Below are 22,983 nucleotides of genomic sequence, written 5' to 3'. Positions count from 1 at the left end.
CCTATTATGTTAAATAGGCCTTATCCTTGGTAAGTGTAAACAGGATTGCATACAAAATGCAAGATCACATCCATCAGCAGATCTTCACAAACATGTTCTAATCATAAGGAGCGTTATATTTGTCCTCTCATTACACAATTGCACTTAAAAGTGAGCTTTAAGAATCAAAATAAGGAGAGAGATTGTAAATCACACTGTACTCCCTTCACAAAATAGGCCTCAAATTATATCTGTATCAGAACTCAAATCCCAATGTCTCAAAATGCGTTGCATGACTTGGGGGGGGGGGCGCGTCCCAGATAACTCTTTGAGTGAAAAAGAAGATAAGTAAAAGATGCTTGTTGCCCATATGTAGCAACTGTAACTTTTTAAAAAAAATTAAAACGAAACTAAAAACAAACTGCATAGCTCAGAACAAAGCAAACTCTCACTGCTTTCTGCTTATGATAAATACCGTAATTCTTGGCCTGTAGAAGAGGGGAGCTGACAGCAAAGGATTAACTCAGGGGTTGGCAAGGTTTACCTCGCCTGGGCCGGTTCAATCCAGCGGAGATTCCTCCGGGTGTGTGTGAGTGCCTGCGATTACCTGCATCTGCACAGATGCAATTTCCGGCACATGCGCAGACATAATTTCCAGTGCCGCGGAAGCAAGTCGCTGTGCTGTGTTGCGCCACTTTAGCCAAGCAGGCCGCTTGGTTTGGGGGTGGTTCGTGGGCCGCTTGTGGCCCATGGGCCTTAGGTTGCTGACCCCTAGATTAACTCTTCTTCCAGAAGAAGGCAGGACCAATCAGAAACACTTTGATCATTCTGAAGGGGTAAATGTGGGATGGGCAATGGATGGGATTTTTACCTTTTGCAATAGGCTGCATTCCAGACACAGGTTTCTAAACACACCCCAAGCAAGAAGCTATATTCCCATATGCATTCTCCCTTGACAGGCCATTCCTTCTGTGAAAGAATAAATGATCGCAAATCTAACATCAGAAATGGCAGTGTTCAAAAGCAAGTAGGGGAACATGTCTACCTTCCTGGAGACTCTATATGATCTAAAAGTAGCCACCCTAGGACAAAGGAACATCAAAGGAAGACTGCAATGTGAAATTGCTGTGTGCTTGTGTATATATACACCTATTACTCAGGATCATCTGATGAACTAGACTGTAGACCATGAAATGTTATACCATAATAAACGTGTTAGCCTTTAAGGTGTCATAAGACTCGTGGTTGTTTTAACAGACCATATAACCCACAAAAGCATATTCTGGGCCAACATCCACAGTTCCAGAGTGGAGAGGGAATCGAACTGATGGTAAACAACTGATTTTACCAAGATTATAAATATGTTTTTCGAACACCTTATCACATGCAAGGCAAAAGTGGATTTTTTTCCTGCATACATCAGTAATTATTGACCATGGAGAAGCATACATCAGTAATTATTGACCATGGATACCATGTGAGAGAGATTTCTGGTTATACAGTATAAAGGAATTGGACAGCAATGATGAGGAAAGAATAAAAACAGGCCTGTTTTGATGGAAATTAAGCTTTGATCTCGTCTGTAGAGCCTGATGGCTGGATCTGAGAGCAAATAATTTCACCGGAACACAGATGGAATCTTCTGGAAGAGGAAAACAGTTGGTGAGTGGCAGTTATCAGCCAGGACGGCAAAGATGCCTAATGAGATAGGGTGGTAGAAAAACAATAGCTCCTTGAAACACATTATTTCTGGGAAATAGGTGAGTTGGGAATAAACTGCTTAGAAAAATGATGGCAACAGGAAGTTATTTTAATATAGAATGCCACTCTCAATCTGTCGGTAATTTTGAAAGGGAGATTCAGAGCAGGAAAGTGGTATTGGTGTGGAAAGATAGGAGGTTGGTACTGACAAAAGCTTTATTTTTCCCAAACAACACAGAATTCCTGGCGATACTGTGTTTGTATTGAGTAAACCATACGCCTTGTGTGAAGAGACTATATTCATCCCAGCAGCAGTAACCTTATTGCTGGCACCTGTCCTGTCTTGAGAGGTAATGGAGTGTGCCTCCAGGGTGAAATCAAACCGCAAGCCTGGGCAATGTGGATGGATGTCCTGGGCTGCCCAGACGACGACCTCCTTCTGGGCCCTAGAGCCCAGCCTGGTCTTGCCACAGTGCCCCTGACCCACTCACCGAATGGCTGCCCACCCAACGTTGGAGGGATGCACCCACCAAAGGTGCATTGACTTGCCAGATGGACTTCCCCCTGTGTGGGCAGGCAGGCAGGTGGCGCATCACAACCTCACGAACCCCCTGTGCCCCACACTTGCCTGGCAGCATTAGCGGTGACTGTTGACAGGCTCAAGGCGAACACTACACTGGTTGCCCATATGCTTCCGAGCCCCATTAAAAGTGCTGTTTTTGACCTTGAAAGCTCTTTACGGCTCAGGACCCCAGTATCTTCTAGAACATCTCTCCTGATACAAACCTACCTGGACCCTTCGACCAGGCACAGGCAAACTCGGTCCTCCAGATGTTTTGGGACTACAATTCCCATCATCCATAGTTAACAAGACCAGTGGTCAGGGATGATGGGAACTGTAGTCTCAAAACATCTGGAGGGCCAAGTTTGCTTATGCCTGCCTTAGACCTTCCTCTGAGACTCTTCTCCAGGGACCCCCTCTGAGGGAGGCTTGGATACTGGTGACAAGGAAGAGGGTCTTTTCAGTTGTGACTCCCTATTGGTGCTATGTGCCTGGTACCTTTCGTGACATCTTTTCGGCATCATTTAAAGACTTATATTTTCCCCCAGGCTTTTGATTGACTAAGACAATAATACTGTTTGTTATTACTATGCCCAAAAACTTCCTGTGGCTGCTATAGGAGTTGTCTTGTTCCTTTTGCTTAAGTCACTTGGAGTTAATTGGGTAACACATGGCAAACTAAATAATAATAATAATAATAATAATAATAATAATAATAATAATAATTTATTATTTATACCCCGCCCATCTGGCTGAGTTTCCCCAGCCACTCTGGGCGGCTCCCAATCAAGTGTTAAAAACAATACAGCATTAAATATTAAAAACTTCCCTAAACAGGGCTGCCTTCAGATGTCTTTTAAAGAGAAAATAGCTGCTTATTTCCTTCACATCTGAAGGGAGGGCATTCCACAGGGCGGGCGCCACTACAGAGAAGGCCCTCTGCCTGGTTCCCTGTAACCTCACTTCTCGCAATGAGGCAACCGCCAGAAGGCCCTCGGAGCTGGATCTCAGTGTCCGGGCTGAACGATGGGGGTGGAGATGCTCCTTCAGGTATACTGGACCGAGGCTGTTTAGGGCTTTAAAGGTCAGCACCAACACTTTGAATTGTTCTCAGAAATGTACAAATAGCAATGATATTGCCCTGGGAGGGAAGACTCTACTGAAAGGTCTCACATCGAGTAGAGTTTTGCCACAGTGCAGGATGTCCTCACATAACTGCCGCCCAGCCTTGATTATTACGCTTTATGATAAGCTCATTTAACTCCTTTTTCATCTGACAGGATGGCCCTATCTTGACTGTTGCCTTAGGGCATTTCTTTCTGCTATAATGTCCACACCCGCAAGCAAAAACCCTTCAACTACCTCATTTACCACAACTGAAAAAGAAGCCCAACCTGCCGGCGCCAGTTCTTCTGAAACCTCTTGGGAGATACATGCAGATGATTTCACCAAGGAGTTATCCTGCGCTATATGTCTAGAGCTGTTTAAGGAGCCTGTCATTCTGCCCTGTGGCCACAACTTCTGCAAAAATTGTCTAGAGGCAGTATGGGGGAAAAAGGGAGTCTTCTGTCCACAATGCCATGCGAGCGTTCCAGAGCGAAAGTTCATAGCAAACAAAACACTGGAGAAAATGGCGGAGAGGATTAAGACCTTTCACGTGGGGTGCCAGCAACAGAAGTGCATAGAACACAGCGAGCCATACACCCTCTACTGGAAGCCGCAAGAAAAGCTAGCCTGCTTCAGCTGCCGAGAAACTCAACAGCCCAAAGAACAAAGCACCCAGTTTCTCCTTATCCCAGATGCAGTCCAGATTTATACGGTAACCATCTTACCAAGGCCGGATCAAAACATGGGAAATGATCCAGCCAAACTCAAGTGGCAATATGCTAGTCCTACTCAGAGCAGGCCCACTGGAGTTAATGGACACTACTAACTTGGATTTCTCAATTTCAGTGGGTCAACTCGGAGTAGGGCTCTGGGCTGATTTGCACTTACCTTTATGACCCAGGCACTGTTCTGTGCTTTAAAGCTCTGTGTCAAGTGTTTTATGTTTGCCCCAGATTTCCCTGCGAAAACCTGCGCTTTGGCGCTCAGTTGGAGCAAACGGCATTTTAGGCTTTCTGCAGATTGCCATTTGCTCTGATTCAGCTTTAATGAGCGGGTTTTTGAGGGGAAATCTCAGGAACAAAAGAAGAAGAAGAGGAGGTGCTCAACACTGAGTTTTAAAGTGGATGCATGCGCCCCTACCTGGAGGAAAGGTAAGTGTGGACAAGCCCTTAGCTAAATACAACCCAAGCTTTTTAAAACCATGCTGGTTTCAAAGGGAAACACCTAAGTACCTACTTATCAGGTCCATTGAAATCAAAGGTGTGTATATATGTTTTCAAGCTAGCTGGGCGTTGCTAAGGACTTAAAAGTACCTGCCCGTGACACAAATTTGCATGAATGTATAGTGTTCCTCTGGGAAAATGAAGTTGGGTGGTTGAGGTCCCAACAGCACCTTGCTTTGCAGCATGCTCAGCTGCCCTATAAACATTGTTTAAAAAGTTTTTGTTTTGTTTTTTAAGGTGGAAGGGTCAGGAAATTGGGGGCCCAGCTCAAAAGATCCAGTTTTGGGGCCACCTGCTCCCCGCACCCACAACCTCCTGGCTGGTTGGATAATGTTTTAACAATGGATGGAGATGATCCTGTACAAACATTTTAAAATGCTTCCATTCAGTAAGCAGGCCTCTAGCTCAAATAGACTTTTCTGCTAACTGGATGCAGCTTAGAGCCTTACCAACCAACAAACAAACAAACAGCTTTATCACACATAAGTGGCACAGATTAGTTGCTTCATGGACCGCTTTTCTCGTGGTTGCATTTTGTGCAGAAGGAAAATTCCATGTACCCAGGAAAGCTTATTGCCACTCATGATGTTGTATCAACTGCAACTGTGGCTGCCGTGTGCAGAATAGTGCGGAGTATCACAAACACATGTTGGGTAGCACCCATGTCGCTCCTGATGATGAGCAAAACAGCATCTGTGTCAGAAAACATTTTTAAAGTATTTTTTTTTCTATTTTAAAATATTTCTAAAAAGAATTTCTCCTCTTTTTTATATGTGGATGAATCTGTCACATTTGATTATTCCAGTTGCAAATTTAGTTTGCCATATATCTGCATCAGTTTGCAATGAATATTTGTCAGCATTTCTCCTGATACACACATTTTTTGTTTAGTATATGCATTTTTGCAACCAGTTTTCTTTAATACCATGCATTTTTGTATGTTATTTTGACTAAATTTTGTGTATGCTTTCCCCATATGCACATGTTTTTACACCATTTTGAGTTGTAGAACTGTTTTACACAACACTTGAAGAAGTTGTGGGTTCGAGTTCCCACGTTGGGGGAAAATATTCCTGCGTTAGGGGGTTGGACTAGATGGCCCTTGTGGTCCCTTCCTATGATTCTTCCCCTCCCTATGGTTCTATGACTTTCTAGGACTTAAGTTCAAATTTTTCTGTGGGGGTGAATGGAGGACATGTGAGTTAAAGTTGCCCTCTAGTGCATGAAGACGGCAAATGCAGGTCTTGCCCAATCCTGTGCATATATTTACAGTACTTGGAATTTGGCTTACTTAGTACTGTATTGTGATTTAAGTTGTTTTAGTTGCAGATGGCATTACTATTACATCAAAGAACCTCAGCCATGAAGCAAAGATACTTCCTGATTGGCACAGCTCAAAAAGAACAGAGATGGTGCCAACATAACAGCTTGCATTCTGCCAGTGATTTTCTAAATTTCTAGCTGTACTAAAAGTAACACTTTTCCAGATTAACTCATCTGCCAAGGAATGCCTGCCTCTTGGTCATGGACTCCTTGCATGTTGCAGAGAGTTATAGGAAGCACATATTTACAGTATATGCCTATCCAGTGCTTTTTTTCTGGGGGGACGACACGGGGATACACATACCTCTAAACATTTTGTGAATCTAAGTTTGGCCTCATTGAGGGACAGGGGTAACTTTACCTTTACCTTTTTATTTCAATATGAGTAGGAAAAAGAGAGTACCCCTAAACATTTTTAAAGAAAAAAAGCACTGTGCCTATCAATATAGTAATATGCTTGTGAAAGATGTGAAATGCAGTGACCACCACTAAAAGGTTTCATGCAACTCTGGTAATGCGGCTGGCAAACTTAAACGGGACTGATCACCTTCCTTGGATATAGAATGACTGAATTATTTTTATAATTATAGAATTATTCTGTGAATTATAGAATTGTTCCCACCCCACCCCTCCAGGAAAAACTGCTCATGATGAGAATGCAGCTGAGGTCCATCATGATGAAACTCGAGATGTTGAAAAATGCTCAGGAGGAGAAGATTTCTAGTCATAAAGTGAGTAGCATTAATGTGTGTTTAAGAATAAAAAGGTAAAGGTACCCCTGCCTGTACGGGCCAGTCTTGACAGACTCTAGGGTTGTGCGCCCATCTCACTCAAGAGGCCGGGGGCCAGCGCTGTCCGCAGACACTTCCGGGTCACGTGGCCAGCATGACAAGCTGCATCTGGTGAGCCAGAGCCGCACACGGAAACGCCATTTACCTTCCCGCCAGTAAGCGGTCCCTATTTATCTACTTGCACCCAAGGGTGCTTTCGAACTGCTAGGTTGGCAGGCGCTGGGACCGAGCGATGGGAGCGCACCCCACCGCGGGGATTCGAACCGCCGACCTTTCGATCGGCAAGTCCTAGGCACTGAGGCTTTAACCCACAGCGCCACCCGCGTCCCGTGTTTAAGAATAGCAGCAGCAAAATTACTTTGTCTACACACCAGAGTGTTAATGCACACGTGGGTCTCACAGATCCGATTTTTCCTTGTAGCTTTGGTGCATGTTTGTCCACACATGAGCTCTTTCAATTGATTTCTCTCTGAACGCATTCCCATCCACACTTGTGGGTGGTGCTTGATGAGGTGTGTTTGCATTATGAGCTTCCGACTTCTCCTCTCAATTAACACTTCCCAACCCTCCCAGAGTTCTGGAAGCCTGAGGACCATAGTGGGCATGCCTTCACGTATTTGTTTACCTGTGCATGACCTATTTTTTATTTTTGAGGTACAAGTCATTAGATATACCAGACTTGCACAAAAGAGGCAAACAATTTCAGATCCTCCGTGTCCCTATTTAACAGGGGCATCCTTGATTTAGAGAAGCTGTCCTGGTATCTGATTTGATCATGGAATGTCCCGCTTTTCCTTAGGATGTCCCTATTTTCACTGGAGAAATGTTGGAGGGTATGGAGTTTTTCGACCCCCAAGCTGTCTGAAGGCAATACTGTATAGGGAAGGTTTTTTTTTTTAAGGGTTAATGTTTTATTATATGTTGAAAGCCACCCAGAGTGGCTGGGGCAACCCAGTAAGATGTATGATGTATAAATAGTAAAATTATCATTATGGAATGGGACGTACCTATTTTCATCGGAGAAATGTTGTACACCAGTTGTAAGCCATTAAGGAGTGCCTCACCATTGGACATAGTGGTTTGTGGAAATAGATGGGAACAAGAAAAATGTCACCAACATGTAAAAAATGCCCCACTCAGCCACCCATCCATCCGCAAAGTGAATGTGCTGGTCCCGGGGGGAGGTTACCGTGGGGCGAGGTCCAGGACCTGAGTCGAGGGTCGGCAGACAGTCCTCCACGGGCAAAGCGGGGTCCACAGCGAGGAACCGGGCAAGGACAGGAACACTGGAGGAACAGGACTGGATGCTGGCCGAAACAGCTCTACAATGATGACGTTGCTGACTGGCCTTTATCTTCTCTGAGGCCAGGGGCGGTCCCGGCGCCCAGGAGACCCTCCTCTCTTGGCCTTAAGGCGAGCACTCCTCCTGGGAGAAGCCAGTTCCCTTCGCCTCTCTGCCCTGAGCCTCTGCAGTTCAGGAGAGGCTGAAGGGTTACTGGGCCCAGGGGGAGGCTCACCTGTAGGCACTGAGTCCTCAACTACCTCTGGAGCCAGAATGGGTTCACCTGGTGCCTGCTCCTGAGGATCCGGCACAGGTGCAGGCGCCTCAGAATCAAGGCCCTGCCCCAGTTCAGCCGGCCCTGGAGACGGGGACTCCTGTGCCGGCTGGGATTCCTCCGGTTCATCCTCTGAATCGGATTCCCAGGCCATCAGGGTGAACTGCAGTACACCCACAATTGGGTAACATGAGATTTTATATTGGATTCCACCCCACCGCTTCACTGCTTTATCCATAGTTCAGGAAAATTCAAATTATGAGGAGGGAAAGTATAGGCTGCCCCTTGGATGAGGATAACATTGTGTGAAAAACAGGCACACATGGAATGCACTGAATCCACTTTAAACTGCTGTGTGTACACAGTGTTTTCCATACCTACATTAAATCACTTGAATGAAGGAAGCTAACTAACTAGAATGCTGTGCATATACTTCAGTTTACTCTGAACCCAATGTGCTCCCACCACTGGTTTGTGAAACCATGTACACATGCAACTGTTAGTCACAATCCACATCTGTTCTGTAGTTTCTTGAGAAGTTCTGTGTTTTGATGCAGTTCCCCCCAAAGTAGCTTCAATCTTATTTGAACAATATCAAGACACCTGCATCTTCTCTCCATCCAATGGTGTGAACAGACACCAGGCTACTTAGAAACACATCCAGCCATACTGAGGTACTTAACAATATGTAATGAAATTATCATCACCACCCTTATTATAATTATCAACGATGTGCAAATGCAATTTGAAATCCAGTGGAGGGGAAATGCCCCAACTATGTTTTAATCTAGTAATGTGTACACAGCCCAAGCTAACTTTTGTCTGAAAAGTCTGTGAGCTCTGTTCAGTTCTGGTACTGAAAACAAATTCTAATATCAGGATCATAGCTGTCAACTTTTTCCTTTTTTTAAGGGAAATTCCCTTATTCCGAATAGGATTCCATGCAAGAAAAGGGAAAAGTTGACAGCTATGATCAGGATGTACTCAGAGATACCTTGTTCTTTAATTCTAACTATATGGCTTTTGCACAAGGTCTGGTTGACAGATCATGTGATTTTAGTAATAAATAAATAAAATAAATTTGACATGCCTGAAGTCTGCCAACCCCTGATATAAAAGTAAGCTTGTCTGGAGTTGTAACATGATGCACTTTGAATTTGCTCTTGATTCCCTATTATTAAAGAGGAAAAGAAAATCTAGAGAATTCCCCCCAACAATAATGTTGCTATTTTAATAATTGTGTGCTTCCAGATGGGGTCTTAATACTGCGAAAGGGTCACTGAAATATTACAAAGCAGTAATAGACCACAGTTTTCAAAAAAAGAGATCTTATGTATTTATAAAAATATTTATATCAGCTACTAGAGCACCCTTTGCTTTGTCTGATAAATTATTTTTTTCCAGGAGAACAGATTGCAATTTCAGTACCACATTTCCTTGGAATTTCTAAAACTGCACCAGTTTCTGCATGGCAAGGAGAAAATGTACATCAATCAGTTAAAAGAAGAGGGTGAAATTCTCCTCCAAGAAATGGAGGCAAATCTAAACAAACTCCAAGACCAAACACAGAGCGCTAAGGATACCCTGGTCTGCATTCAGGCCCGTCTGTACCAGCAGAATTCTGCTGGCTTCCTGAAAGTAAGGAATTTGGACTTAACTGTACAGCATTGTTTGGGATATTGTCCATGGGTGATTTCAGAGATTTCTAGTCCAGTCACTGCATGCTTAGTATAAGGAAACAGCCCATAGTAATAAGGAATATGTTAATGAAAAAAGGGAGTTTTCCAGCTGCAGGAAATGATGCTCTGAGTTGCATTACCCTGTGTTTCCCCTTGACTGCATCACTTGAGCTCTGAAGGTCCTGACCAGGGAGATGCAAAATGTCCAGCTCTTTGTGGCACAGGAAGAAGCCCTAAATTTCTATTAGCTAAAGCACAAATTTTATTTGGGCCATCTTACATGGAGGTGAGGCAGGAAGCCAGTCAGCCAAGCTAATGACGACGTGAGCAGTGGCCTTGAGTGTGTGTGTGTGCCAATTCACTACCCCACAATGCCTGCTGCCAGAAGGCTTTGATACTCGGGCCTTAACACCTATGCTAGCCTGGAGCTGATATAGCAAAGATTTAGGAGAAAATTCACACTAGTTGGCTGGTAGGATTTAGGATGCGGCAGTTAATCTACTGCTTTCCTTCCTCCCTGTCCCCACATAGACTTGTTTTGCCCCTTTATTAATGGAAGCTGAAAACAGAAGAAGGGAATCTGGGATACAGCAACAGCAGTATGTTTTTATAGCCTCGCAGAGAGATTTGGTGAAAGCAGCTTTTTAGATCACCTTGAGCATCTGTGAGAAAAGAAACACCTTCTGGGAGAGGAGACAGGCATGCTGTGAGGGGCATCGATTGGTTTCTGGCGCAATGAACCACCTGTCCTGTTTGGGTTTGCTAGGTTCCACATATGCTGAAAGTGTGTCCCAAAGACCATTAGCAAATAACTGTTTTTTCCCCTCTCTCTCCTTTCCTCTGACAGGGAATAAAAGCTTTCATGGAAAAGTAAGTGTGAGTCTGTGAGCAAGTGTTATCAAAACAGTAAGGCAGGCTTTCTTTAATCAGTCAGGGGACAAGCCTTATTCAGGTGTGGGTACCAAATGTGAGTGTGATAGGGTGGGTAGCAGGAATGAGTATACTAGCCATGCCCTCGAAAGTTGGCATGTGTGCCAATGGCAGGATGTTCTCCAAGGGACCAGGCTATGCATTCTTGATACCTTGGTTCTTGGTATCGTCTATGGATACTAAATCGCTAAATAGGGCTAAATATTGTAGGTTTCACCATATGTAATTAAGGGCGATATTTCATATTACAGAAGAGTAGGGCCTGGTTCAGACATAACACTATACAGGTAACTCATAACTTACACATATTTAACTTGTGAACATTGAGGCTTGGGTTCCAGGCACACACACACACACACACACACACACACACACACACACACACAGCGGGTGGAAAGTGGGTGATGTTTGGGCAGCGGGGGGGGGGGGGGACCTATGGCAATTTCCCCCACCATTGCACCAAATGTCTTTTGACTACACTCAATTTTTGCATTGTGTGCTATCTCTGGAACGTAAGCGTCACATAAGTTGAGAGTTGCCTGTAGCATAATTTAATATTACAGGAATGAGGTAGCATGAGCCTTGGCCTCAAGTGTGCCCTTCTCTTCTGCTGGCATATGTCAGAGTGTAGGGATGGAAGAGAAATTAGATTTTGTTTGCATTTTGAGGAGAAACTACCTCAGCATTTCACATTTTATGAAACAGATTCTGAACTGAAACACAGCTAGCCATCAAAATTTGCACTACTTTGAATTTTTCAATGCAGTTCTGCATCCAAATTAATCGTACATTTTAGTTAAAATAACATGCAAAATAGCATTATATTAAGGGCCATTAATTGCAAAAATGTGTACATTTGTCAAAACTGCATACACATGTGTGCTTAGTAGGAGAAATGCACCCAAAAATGCTGGCAAATTTTAAAGAACTTTTTTAGGGGGCAGGGGGATGGACAGAATATTAAATTGCTATAGAAATGTGGAGAACTGAATTTAATATTCGGAAAATGAGAAACATAGTGAACTTATATTTTAATTGGTCACAAATGTATCTTCAGGCAAATTATGGCTTAATGTGAACATGAAGCATACTAGTATATGCTGCTGAAAATTTATCTTTCCGTTCCTCCTTTGCTCCAACTACTGCTGCACCATTATTGTTATTGTTATTTTTATTCATTTATAGGGTCCTATTGTAGCCATTTCTAGAATGCCTCTTACAGTTTTTAATCACTGTCAACAATACTGAATATAGTAATGCATTATCTTATGCAAACATGTTTTAAGTATATTTTGAGCAGTGCATCCCACATTGTCATTATACTTTTGAATGCTTTGATGGCCTTTGGCTAAGCAATGAAGATTTGTTTTGATATGTGAACCACTATAATGGTTGTTTATAGAACCCTTTTTCCAGGTAGTATCACTTCCTGCTAACTGGAATGTGAATTCGTGATTTGTGCAGGATGGAACAGAAAACGGAAAATTCATCTCTGGGTGAACTAGTGATCGGAACTCTGAATGCAGGGGACTACAAAGGGCCCATACATTATGCCGTATGGAAGGAAATGAAATCCATCCTCAGCCCAGGTAAAGCTGTGTCCTGTACCACTTAAAGGTAAAGGTAAAGGGACCCCTGACCATTAGGTCCAGTCGTGACCAACTCTGAGGTTGCGGCGCTCATCTCGCTTTATTGGCCGAGGGAGCCGGTGCACAGCTTCCGGGTCATGTGGCCAACATGACTAAGCCGCTTCTGGCGAACCAGAGCAGCACACGGAAACGCCGTTTACCTTCCCGCCGGAGCAGTACCTATTTATCTACTTGCACTTTGACGTCCTTTTGAACTGCTAGGTTGGCAGGAGCAGGGACCGAGCAATGGGAGCTCACAGCGCCATCCGCGTCCCTGTCCTGTACCACTTACTCATCTTTAAATCAAACAAAAGCTGCAGCTCTATACACACATGGGAGTAAGCCCCACTGAACTAACTTCTGAGTAATTCTAAAGATACTGCAGCAAGGCATTAAAAAATTTGGCACTGCATCAAATTTGGCAGGAAAGGCACCATAAATTTGTATAGGGCCGTGCTGTAAAATGGTTTAAGGGAAAAGACAGGCAGTCACTGAGCTTCACATAAGTGTTCTGATTCCTCTTTCTCACCACAATAAGGGCTTGCACTATCATTTTTTGTTGTCTCCTGTTAGTCCCCGACAACACAGGAATATTATTTAAGAGAGTGAAAACATCTACAAATCAGTTTCTTCAAAACAAAGTTAACATGAACAATAATTTCTAACCTAAAAGAAGATACCTCAAAGAGGTGTTTTCAGTGTTACATCACCAGCATCTGCCTGAACTAGCAAATTCCTTTCTCTAAAAGTGTTGTGGAGTCCAATATACACGGAACATCAATTTTTGCTGAATTAACATCACTCCATTTTAACTCCATTTTAAATCTCTGCTTCATCGCTACATATAGATGCTGAAGCAACTTTTCAGTGATTAGAGGTGAATGGAATGCTCTATTCATTCATCAACAAGTTTATGAAAATCCCATTTACAACATTCCCAAAAACATTTCTCAACAACCATTTCACAAATACCCAACTATTTCCTCCAGCAATATTGGAGATATCTAGTTACTCAGTGCCTACAGTCTATAAATAGACACTAAAAGGTGCTGTAGCTGAAGATACTGCCATTCAGCATTAGTGAGTTAAGTGGCATTTGGACTGCAAACTTTAAAATGAAAGTGGCAAAAACTAAATTGACATTGTATTACTTTATTGTTGGGGCAGGGAAGGCAGGTTTTCATAAATAGCTTGCATATCTTTACATCTAGAAAAAAGTTTACTTAATGTTTTTCATGTATTTATATCTCATTTTTCTTCCACTATGGAACTTAAGACAGCCTAAACAGAATTCTTAGTGGTTTCCAAACTCAACATTTGCCAAACCCAGACTTGCTTAGCTTCAGCAAAGCTGTTGAATTAAGACCTTAGCTGGTGCATTAAAGAGAACATCATATACTGAGGAATAATTTTTTTTCCATAACACATTCTGACAGTAGAACCTTATTTATTGGGTGTTTTTACACTTTCACAATTGTCCTTAAATGTCTCCAATGCTACAATAGTCATGTTTTTCTTGATCCCACCAGACATTTCCTTCCTGACTCTGGACCCCAAAACCGCACATCCAAACTTGGTTCTCTCTGACAGGATGACCTGCGTGAGACATACTGACACAAAGCTAGTTTTGCCGGACGTTCCAGAGAGATTTGACTGCAGTGTTTCTGTCCTGGCGGCTGAAGGGTTCACCACTGGGAGACACTACTGGGAAGTGGAGACATGGAACAAGACCAAATGGACCTTGGGGGTTGTGAGAGAGAGCATTAACCGTAAAGGGAACTACCCACTGTCCCCCAAAGAGGGTCACTGGCTTATAAAGCTAAGGAATAAGAATGAGTTTAAAGCTATAGACATGGAATCAAGACCTCTGGCCCTGTCCAAAATTCCCTCTAGAATTGGGGTGTTCTTGGATTATGAGGGTGGTCAGGTATCCTTTTATAATGCAGACAATATGTCTCACATCTACACTTTCATGGACAATTTTGCAGAGAAACTCTACCCATACCTTTGTCCATGTCTGAACGATGCAGGACAAAACAGTGAGCCCCTGAGACTTGTTGCTTTTCACTTATAGAGCCAGGGTGAGAAGGAGAACCTAGTGTAAAATAGATCTCTTTCACCCTGAGCTATTTAGATAAAGACAACTCACATGATCCAGTGCTAAGATCCCATTGTCAATGAAAGGGGACGGCAGGTGCCCCTGGACTTCTTTTGGGACATAACTCTGGCTCTATCATTGGGACCTGCTCTGGTAGCTACCCTGCCCTTCCTGTGGTCCAGCTTCATTTCTGCTGCACAGCCCTGCCATGTCTGAAAAGTTAGCAGGATCCCACGTAGGTCCCTAAAAGTGGCATCGCAGTTGAGGCCTACAGAATTCTTACATTAACCACTCCTAATTGTAAGCTTGTAAGGAGAGATTAATTATATATATTTTCCCCCCGAAAGGCAAAAAATTAAAATTATTATTAATTTTTTAAAAATCCTCTCGAGTTCACAATGTAGCGCAAGTTTAGCACATGTATAAAATTGTCCACATGTATATTTATTAGAAAAATATTCAGCTTAGAAATGGCAGGGAGCAGAAGCAAAGGTTAATAAGCAATAACTCTGGGATAAAACTTGTTCCCCCACAAAAATGTTTTGGTGTGTCCTTTTGTATTTGTTTGATGAAATCCAATAAAAAGAATACTCATATCAATTTCACAGTGTGCTGCTGGGCTCTTGAATAAAGTTCAAATAATAGTCTTAATAAAGGGTAAATGTTTATGTCTGTAGACCATTATTATCTGGCTTACACAGGTTTTGCACTCATTACACTACCCTACTGCAGTGCTAGCTGGGGTTGAAGGGTGCTATTTTTAAGGAGAAAGTCACACAAAAATGCTGATCAATTTCTATAAGGATTTTTTTAAATAAAAAAAGGCAAAACATTTTTTGCAATTTCCTGCGAAAATGTGGAAAACTGAATGTAAGATTGGAAAAATGAGAAACTGGGAAAACTGGCAGATTCATCCATCCCTTATTGTGATAGATGTACATAACTGTCGGTGGAAAATCAAGTCCCTAATTTCACCATGACCCCACGTTGTAAGATGTTTTCAAGTAGGCTTTCCGTTTTATTGCCCTTTATGCTACCAAGACGGGCACTAGCAGCCGAAATATATCAGAAATCCTCTTTCACACTATTGCAACCTGCCATAGCTGGGCAGTCCCAGCAAGGCCCACCAACGGGGTAGGGGCCGAGCAATGGAGACTTTGCACACCGGCCTTCAAAACGTAGATTTGGCCTTGTTCACGATTAATTGGTAGATTTGAATTCTGACAGGAATGAGGGAAAGTCAGTAGCATCGAAATAGCCTATATTGGGGTGGGGGGAGAGACTGCCTGGGATACCCTCTGTGTGCAAAACGCCAAGAACTGTGAGGAAAAATGCAATATTTTATGTGGGTTTTCTCTCATTTGTGTTCATTACACTGTAGAAAACGTGTGCACATATTGGTCAAATGTAGTTGTGGAAAGCGGGTGGAGACATATTCCTCCTTCCTTCGCTCTGCAGGATTTTGGTTTCACTGTATCAAAAAAAAGGCGGGAAAGTGGAGGCCTGTCAGGGCCACTGTTTACCTCACAACAGGATGTTCAGGGGCTGCAGCGCCTGGTTTTCTCAAAGCGTCAGCCATGAGCTCCGTGGCCTTTGGGGTGAGGGGAAATCATGACACTCTGAGGAAGGAAAGCGGGAGATCTTATATCCCTCAGCCTGAGGAGAAGGTTGAGGGTGAAAGTCAAACTCTGTGTTTTCATTGAGGGCAGGGAGTTGGCAGGGGTGCCAAACTGAATAAAATTGGTTTTTTTGCGGGGGAACAAGTACGCCCTGACTTGCAAAATCGATCCCATGTCATGGAGCACTCACATCATTTGAAATGACAATGCCTATATACTTTTTGGGGGGAGGGGGCAGCCCCCTCAAATATTTTATTTTGGCTCCTATGGGAGATGGGATCGAGAGGGGTTGGTGGGAGCAGCTAGCTTTGAAGGGACAGAGAGCTGCAGCACAGCAAACATTTATCTATCTTTCTATCTATCTATTGGTATAGAAAAAATAGGGGTGGTTGGCTTTTGCTGCCCAAGGGACTGAGTCCCCTAAGTCTATGATTGATCAGAGGTGAATAGATGGAGACAGGAGGCCGAAAAAGCAAGGCAGATCTTTATTTTTTTCTGTTGCAACGGAGTTTGCTCCCCTCCTAGGAAGGAGGCAAGAGAGACTATACCAGTGTGAATAATAATGTCTGCCCCGCAACCCTCAGTATAAACTATGAACCTTTTGAGTTATCTCTTCACCTTGGACTCTGTCAAGAAACACCCTGTAAAGAAATTCCTGTAAAAATAACACAAAGGAGAAAGTATTAAGAATACCATTATGTTTCGTTATTAAGATGCCTTAAGCCTGTTATGCTAATAACGCACCCCTTGATTCTGATTGGCTTCATTTTTAATTTGCATCTTCAAAAAAGTTTAATAAAAAATTAGTAAACAACAACAGTTCGATGCAAGGGATACATGTTTGCAACTTTCAAAACCCGTATTTCAAATAGTAAGTATATTTTGAAGAAGGAGGATTATTCCCTTGTGGCATTTTTCTGCAGTTGCTGAAGGAGGAGTGATCACAAACCAGGATGCTGCTGATTATCTGTTCAGCAGTGATGCTTCGCACCCTGACACAAAAAGGTATATTTTGTAGCTGGCTTTATAGCTCAGTCTTTATCAATACCAGACATGGTCTGAAGTCTGGGCATTGTACACTAGAAGCTTCTGCTTCTGCTGCTTAATTTCTGGAAGGAGAAGTGTTGGGATGTAAATCAGGTTTAAAATATCCTTCTGTATTGGAAATGCAAGAGGTATCTCACAGATATTTAATAGCTTGGGGATGGAGGATATGTATATATTGTAGATTATATTGCCTATATACCTGAGAATGGAGATGACATAAGGCTGTGGTTCACAAACTCTCCCCGCTCCCCCACGAGCACATGAAAATTGCTGAGGCTCTTAGTGCACCACTTAATGATTTTTCTGGATTGCTGCAGCAATTGTCATGTGCTGCCTGTGCTAGATGCTATATCGTTTTATTGTATTTTATAGTATTACAATTTGAATTCCATTATCTTCAAATTGGAAAACTGTTAAATACAATGTGGGAAATAAACAATGCAAATGCAATTAAAACTCAATATGAATATTTAATGTGCTGGATGCGCCTTCTCCAACCACAAATCCACATACGGGCTGCAGAACACCTGAATGAAGCTCATGGACCACAGTTTGGGAACTCCTGATCTAAGGCATTTTGCTGCCAAGGCAAAATATCCTAGCAGCACTCGCTTGTGGTGGTAAAAAATATATCAAGAAACAAACTAATTCTAGTTAAGGATGCCTCCAAATCCTCTACCTTGGCTGATCTTTGGAGGAATTCATCCTGCTTGAGAGTTAATTGAAAGCTGTAATTAAAACAATTGTTTGGATGTTTCATATTCATTTCTGTAACACCCTTCCTCTTCCTCTAGAATACACCAGAGTTTAGATTATCTAGAAGACAGAGTCACTGTTTTTCATTCTTCTTATCTTACGGCATGTGTCAACTCTGAAACAAAAAACTCAACAGCATTAGGACACTTCCTCCTTTTACCTGCCTGTGTGCAGCAAGGTGTGTAGGCACAAGTATTTCCCCCCCATTTCAATATTACACTTGTTATTTAAGATGGGGTGAATGGTGAGTGAAAAGCAGTCCTTGGGCATGGTGGGTGAAAAGCAGTCCTTCAGTTTTCTCTGTCCAACCCTTGGCACTCTCACCAGGCCACACATCCCTCACCAACCCAGCTGAGCACCTGCCTCAAGTGCTTTTGCCTAACTAAAATGGGTCCTTGAAGCACTTCAGCAGCAAACATTGTTAGTGAGTGATGGCCATTACACTGCATCATCTAGTAAAGCGGCACGGAAAGCCTGATTCTCTTTCTTTTTGCAATCCCTACAGAAATTAGGCAGAAAAATGGCAGCTTTATATGGGAACAGATTTCCAACCCTCTGAAGTTGCAGGTAAGAATAATATCAAATGTACATTACATGATTTTAATTTTAATTTAGTTATCTGTTTTGGTCTGTAACTTTTTTATTTTAGATTTTCACATACAGCATTTGTATGTACAGTATGGAATAGTACTCCAAAATGAAATAACTGAAATTTGCTGAAAGCATGAACTTGGTATGTAGTTTTCTTCCTTCCTTCAGAGCCGCCTGTCTTTCCCTCTGTGCTTCTCTGCCTGTCTCTATCTGCTCCTCCCTTTGCCTGTCTCCAGTGATGGCTGATGACCAGGGTACCAACTTGAAAAAAATATTGTGGGGCCTGGGTAAGCCCCACCCTGAATAAACAATCACATGATGAAGTGCACAAGCTCCAAGGGTCCCATCATTTGAATGGGAATGCCCATCAACCTTGTGGGGGCCCAGCCCCCTCAAATATTTTATTGTGGGGGCTGATGACCCTTGGAGCTGGTGGGACAAAAGGCAGGGAGGCCAGAGGTGTAGCCAGAACCAATGACAGATGGACTGCTAGTTTTGACCCCATCCTCCTCCCTGCTCACTTATATAAGGGCAGCCCTGACATTAAGTCAGAAGGCAGGCAGATGGGGCCTGGCTGAGGTTGGTGGGGCAATGCCCCATTCTCTCTAACTGACCAGCCTCCAAATCTTATCTCTCTGCATGCTTACCCCTCCCTCTGCTTTACTGCCATACTCTCTCTCCTTCTGCCCATTTCTTTCTCTGTTCCCACCCATCCACCTCCATGCTAATTGCCTAATAAGGATGTGAGTCTTGTCCGTAGGAGGAAAAACTCAGTACCAATGACTCTCCACACAGGAGTGAAAGACTGAGCTTGACTCCGGTGTTATGTAGCTCAGCACTGAATAATGCATGGATTGGTGGCAATAATTAATAATACTTTTAATATTTTTGGAGCCAATTCCTATCTCTTTTATAAAACTGCATGCTACATTGAGTCCTGTGCCCAGTTTCAGCTATGGCCATTTTTTTATACCCACAGCCCAGTCAACCTGTTGATGTAAAGTGCCACAGGGTAGAAGAAGAGATAAAGGCCAAGAAAGGGTTGGAGAAAAGGTATATTTTGTATCAGATGATATTGTTGGAGTTCTGTAGTTTTATGCAGTAGCTAAAATACACTGGTGGTGGCATGTGTTCAGTGATAGTATGGATTAGCTAAAGTCAGTTCCCACAGCTAGTTCTCAATTCTTAATTTTTTATTGTAAATGTCCGATATCATTACCACTCCACCAACAGTAATTTTATCAACAGTGCCCAGATTTTGAGTTGTATCCAGAGTTAATCAACACTGGAATTAATCAACATGATTAACTTAAGTCTATTAATTTCAGTGGGTCTACTCTAAGTTGAGCTTGGATACCCGATATGAAAGCATTAATTAGCTCCCCTCACAGAAGGGAAGTAATTTGAACCAAAGAAAGGTAGTCTGCTCAACTGAGCTCCCACAGCCAGAAAAGATGTCTACATCAGGTTACTTAATGCATCTTGTTCCATTGCCTTGGCCTATTATTTTATTTATTTATTGAATTTATATACTGCCTGGAGGTCTCAGGGCAGTGCATACTAGAAGTCATACAGGGCGGTCTCTACAAGAAGTCAGTTATATCGGTTTTATTCCACTTTATCATATGGTGCTTCTGGACAGGTTTTGTTTGTGGGAATAGTGCTCCTCATGAATGCAGGTTTGTTGTTTTTCTGTGTCTGCAAGATGTTATTGGCATCAAAATGCCAGCTTGTATGCTCCCCCACTTCATCTTGATTTTCCCATTCTGGGGGAAATCCTGTAAGTTAAAAAATCTGTTTCTGGCAACATATTTAGAATATATCGCTGGTTGTGTACACCAGTGATATATATTGGCATGTGACTGCCCAAAAGACTCATAGGAACTGCGGTTTACATCAGAGCTACAATTCAAAGCCCTCTTAACAAACCACAGTTCCCAGGATTTGTTGGGGAAATTATGTGCTTTCAGTGTATGTTCCATATGAAGTCACAACCTGTTCACAGTAGTAAGCTCCCTTGACTTCCAACCAAAGTAATTCCAGGGAATTGACAGTTCCAAGAATCTTTATGAAGAGAGGATGCCTTTTAACAGTTTGAACCTGTTTGCTTCATTAATATAAATGTCTGATGAATCATAGCTGGAGGCTGGGTCTAGATCAGGGGTCAGCAACCCGCGGCTCCGGAGCCGCATGTGGCTCTTTTACACCTTTGCCGCGGCTCCGGGGCGGATACTAGCAAGGGGAGGAGCCGCATTGTGTGCCCCGACACTCCCCACTGTTTTAAATGTCGCAATGGTTTTGTGGCTCCCAGTTTTTTTTTCTTCGGTCCAAGTGGCTCTTTTTGTCTTAAAGGTTGCAGACCCCTGGTCTACATAATACAAAGCAGCACAAGTTAAAAATTATGCTCTTGTAAATCTCCTTCTTCAGGGCAGATTCTTGTCCCTTGAGTAGCAAGCTGATGGAAAACAAAAATAATAATCTGGAATTAAAAGACTTCTCTGGTGTTATATTGCTTGTTGTAAAAAACAAAAGGCTTTTGAAAGTGTAAATAGTAGCAAAATTTCTGTCTGAAATTACAGTGAAGACAATCAAATCCCAGGGACAGTAGAAACAGTGAAGATGGCATATATTCCACTACAAGATTATCCAGCAAGCAATATGGTGATAGGTAAGAACAAAGTGTAGTTTAGGATTTATCACTATTAGGATTTATCACTACAGAATTATGCACATGACCTCAGTTTTAAGTACGGCATAAAGCCAATACAATAAAACACAAAACAAAGATTAAAAGCAGCAAATTTTAATCTGATCTTCATCAATGAATGGCAAACTATAACTTGCTCAGTTAGATAAGTTAAAAATCTATTTAAACCCCTGGTTCAACAACTGTGGTTTACCTAGAGGCACAGGCTCTGTACACAGTACACACCATACATTTAAAGCAAATTGAAGGGACATTCTTTCTCCCAAAGAATTCTGAGAACTATGCTTAATGGCTCACAGAGCTACAATTCCCAGCACCCTCCACAAACTGCACTACAGGCATGCATCCTTAAGTGCATTTGAATAGAACTGGTGGGAGGTATGTGACAGCCTGGCTTAGAGAAATGGCAGGAGACCAGAGTCCTTTGTGATAGCTACTTCTTTAGGAACTCAGGTCTCAGTTTAGTTAGGTAAAGTTCAGCATCTTGAATGATGAAGCAAAGGCGAAGAATTAATCTTTTTAGAATTGGTGTAATTGTAATGTGGGTGAATTTTGTACTAACTGAAGCTCCCAAACCTCCTGCAAGGGTGGTCCCACATAACTCAGATTGCAATAATCCAACCATTACTCTAGCCAGATTACTGCTGTCCAGAAGTGGTCATAGCTGGCAAGCCAGACATTTCTGGTAAAAGGCACTCCATGCCACAGAGGCAACCTCTATCTCTAGTGACAAGACTGGAACTCAGTGTACCTTTAAACTGTGAAGTGTGGGTTTAATTAGTCTGATTCAATTCATTTCATTTCATCTGTTTTGCAACAGTTTCTGAAAGGGCTGAAGTGAATTTGTTATTGATTTCAGATATTAAAATTGAATTAGATTTACAGAAGCAATCCTTTTCATCCAGTTTTAATAGTTTTTTAAAAGCTGCATCAAAATAATATTACATTTATTCATGCAAATAGACACAATTTAAATTAATGATATATATATCTCTCTTTATATTCCTGTCCTTGGGTTATGACATCAGATCATAGAACTGTAGAGTTGGAAGGGACCCAGCCAGATCATCTAGTCCAACCCCCTGCAATGCAGGAATATGCAGCTGTCCTATATGGGGATCAGGACAAAATGAAATATGACACTAGAGAGTTATCCCTGAATTTTCTGTCTCTCTTAGAAAATTTCATTATTTTAAGAGCAGGTGTGTGTAGGATTGGATTGTTGGGCTAGTGGAGGGCTTTTAAAAACTCTTTCCCTGTTCCTCTGTGCTGTTTAAATCACCTTCTCTCAAGTTGCTAATTGTGTCCCATTAGTGGAAACATAAGGGTTCCCCTTAAAGTCATGTATGCACAGCCAACAAAAAAACCTGCTTTGTTATTGAGCTACTTAAGGCCTTCCAATATTTCTTTCTGTGCTTTGCAACATTTCTTTCTGTGTTTTTTAAAACAATATTGAGATTGTGAAATGTGTACCTTTTAACCTTTACTTTACAGGTTATCCTTCTGCTAAAGAGATGAACAAATTCCTTGGAGAAATACAGGATTTCATTCCTGGCTGCTCTGATTACTTGGCATACTGGATTCCAAATGAAACAAGTATTTTCTCTGATCGGAAATCAAAATTAAAACGGAAGTTATAAGTAACATTTAACAAACACTCCCTGCCTCTGAATATTCTTCCTTGTG

The 22,983-nt window shown here is 42.4% G+C and overlaps 2 protein-coding genes across 4 annotated transcripts; both read left to right on the top strand.

Annotated features, from left to right (window-relative positions):
* Positions 1 to 58: 58 nt before the first annotated feature.
* On the top strand, positions 59 to 14,877 carry TRIM69 (tripartite motif containing 69). Its single transcript, XM_028706283.2, has 7 exons — positions 59 to 1,739; positions 3,523 to 4,061; positions 6,531 to 6,626; positions 9,647 to 9,880; positions 10,769 to 10,791; positions 12,316 to 12,440; positions 14,009 to 14,877. Exons 2-7 carry the CDS (start codon positions 3,570 to 3,572, stop codon positions 14,551 to 14,553), a joined length of 1,515 nt encoding a protein of 504 aa, XP_028562116.2. The 5' UTR covers positions 59 to 1,739; positions 3,523 to 3,569; the 3' UTR covers positions 14,554 to 14,877.
* A 428-nt stretch (positions 14,878 to 15,305) lies between these two features.
* TERB2 (telomere repeat binding bouquet formation protein 2) lies at positions 15,306 to 22,960 on the top strand. 3 transcript variants are annotated; one of them, XM_077918361.1, is made up of 7 exons: positions 15,306 to 15,447; positions 17,120 to 17,201; positions 18,038 to 18,177; positions 18,505 to 18,566; positions 19,570 to 19,643; positions 21,170 to 21,258; positions 22,792 to 22,956. In XM_077918361.1, the coding sequence occupies exons 1-7, from the start codon at positions 15,432 to 15,434 to the stop codon at positions 22,935 to 22,937; spliced, it is 609 nt and encodes a 202-aa protein (XP_077774487.1). In that variant the 5' UTR covers positions 15,306 to 15,431; the 3' UTR covers positions 22,938 to 22,956. The 3 variants fall into 3 exon arrangements, with proteins under 3 accessions (XP_077774487.1, XP_077774486.1, XP_077774485.1); XM_077918360.1 differs by lacking the exon at positions 15,306 to 15,447 and adding an exon at positions 16,053 to 16,175 and having other exon boundaries at positions 22,792 to 22,954; XM_077918359.1 differs by lacking the exon at positions 15,306 to 15,447 and adding an exon at positions 16,133 to 16,251 and having other exon boundaries at positions 22,792 to 22,960.
* The last annotated feature ends 23 nt before the right edge of the window (positions 22,961 to 22,983 follow it).

Source organism: Podarcis muralis, chromosome 14, assembly GCF_964188315.1.
Source record: "Podarcis muralis chromosome 14, rPodMur119.hap1.1, whole genome shotgun sequence".
NCBI lineage: Eukaryota > Metazoa > Chordata > Lepidosauria > Squamata > Lacertidae > Podarcis > Podarcis muralis.
This window is presented reverse-complemented; position numbering and strand designations above follow the sequence as displayed.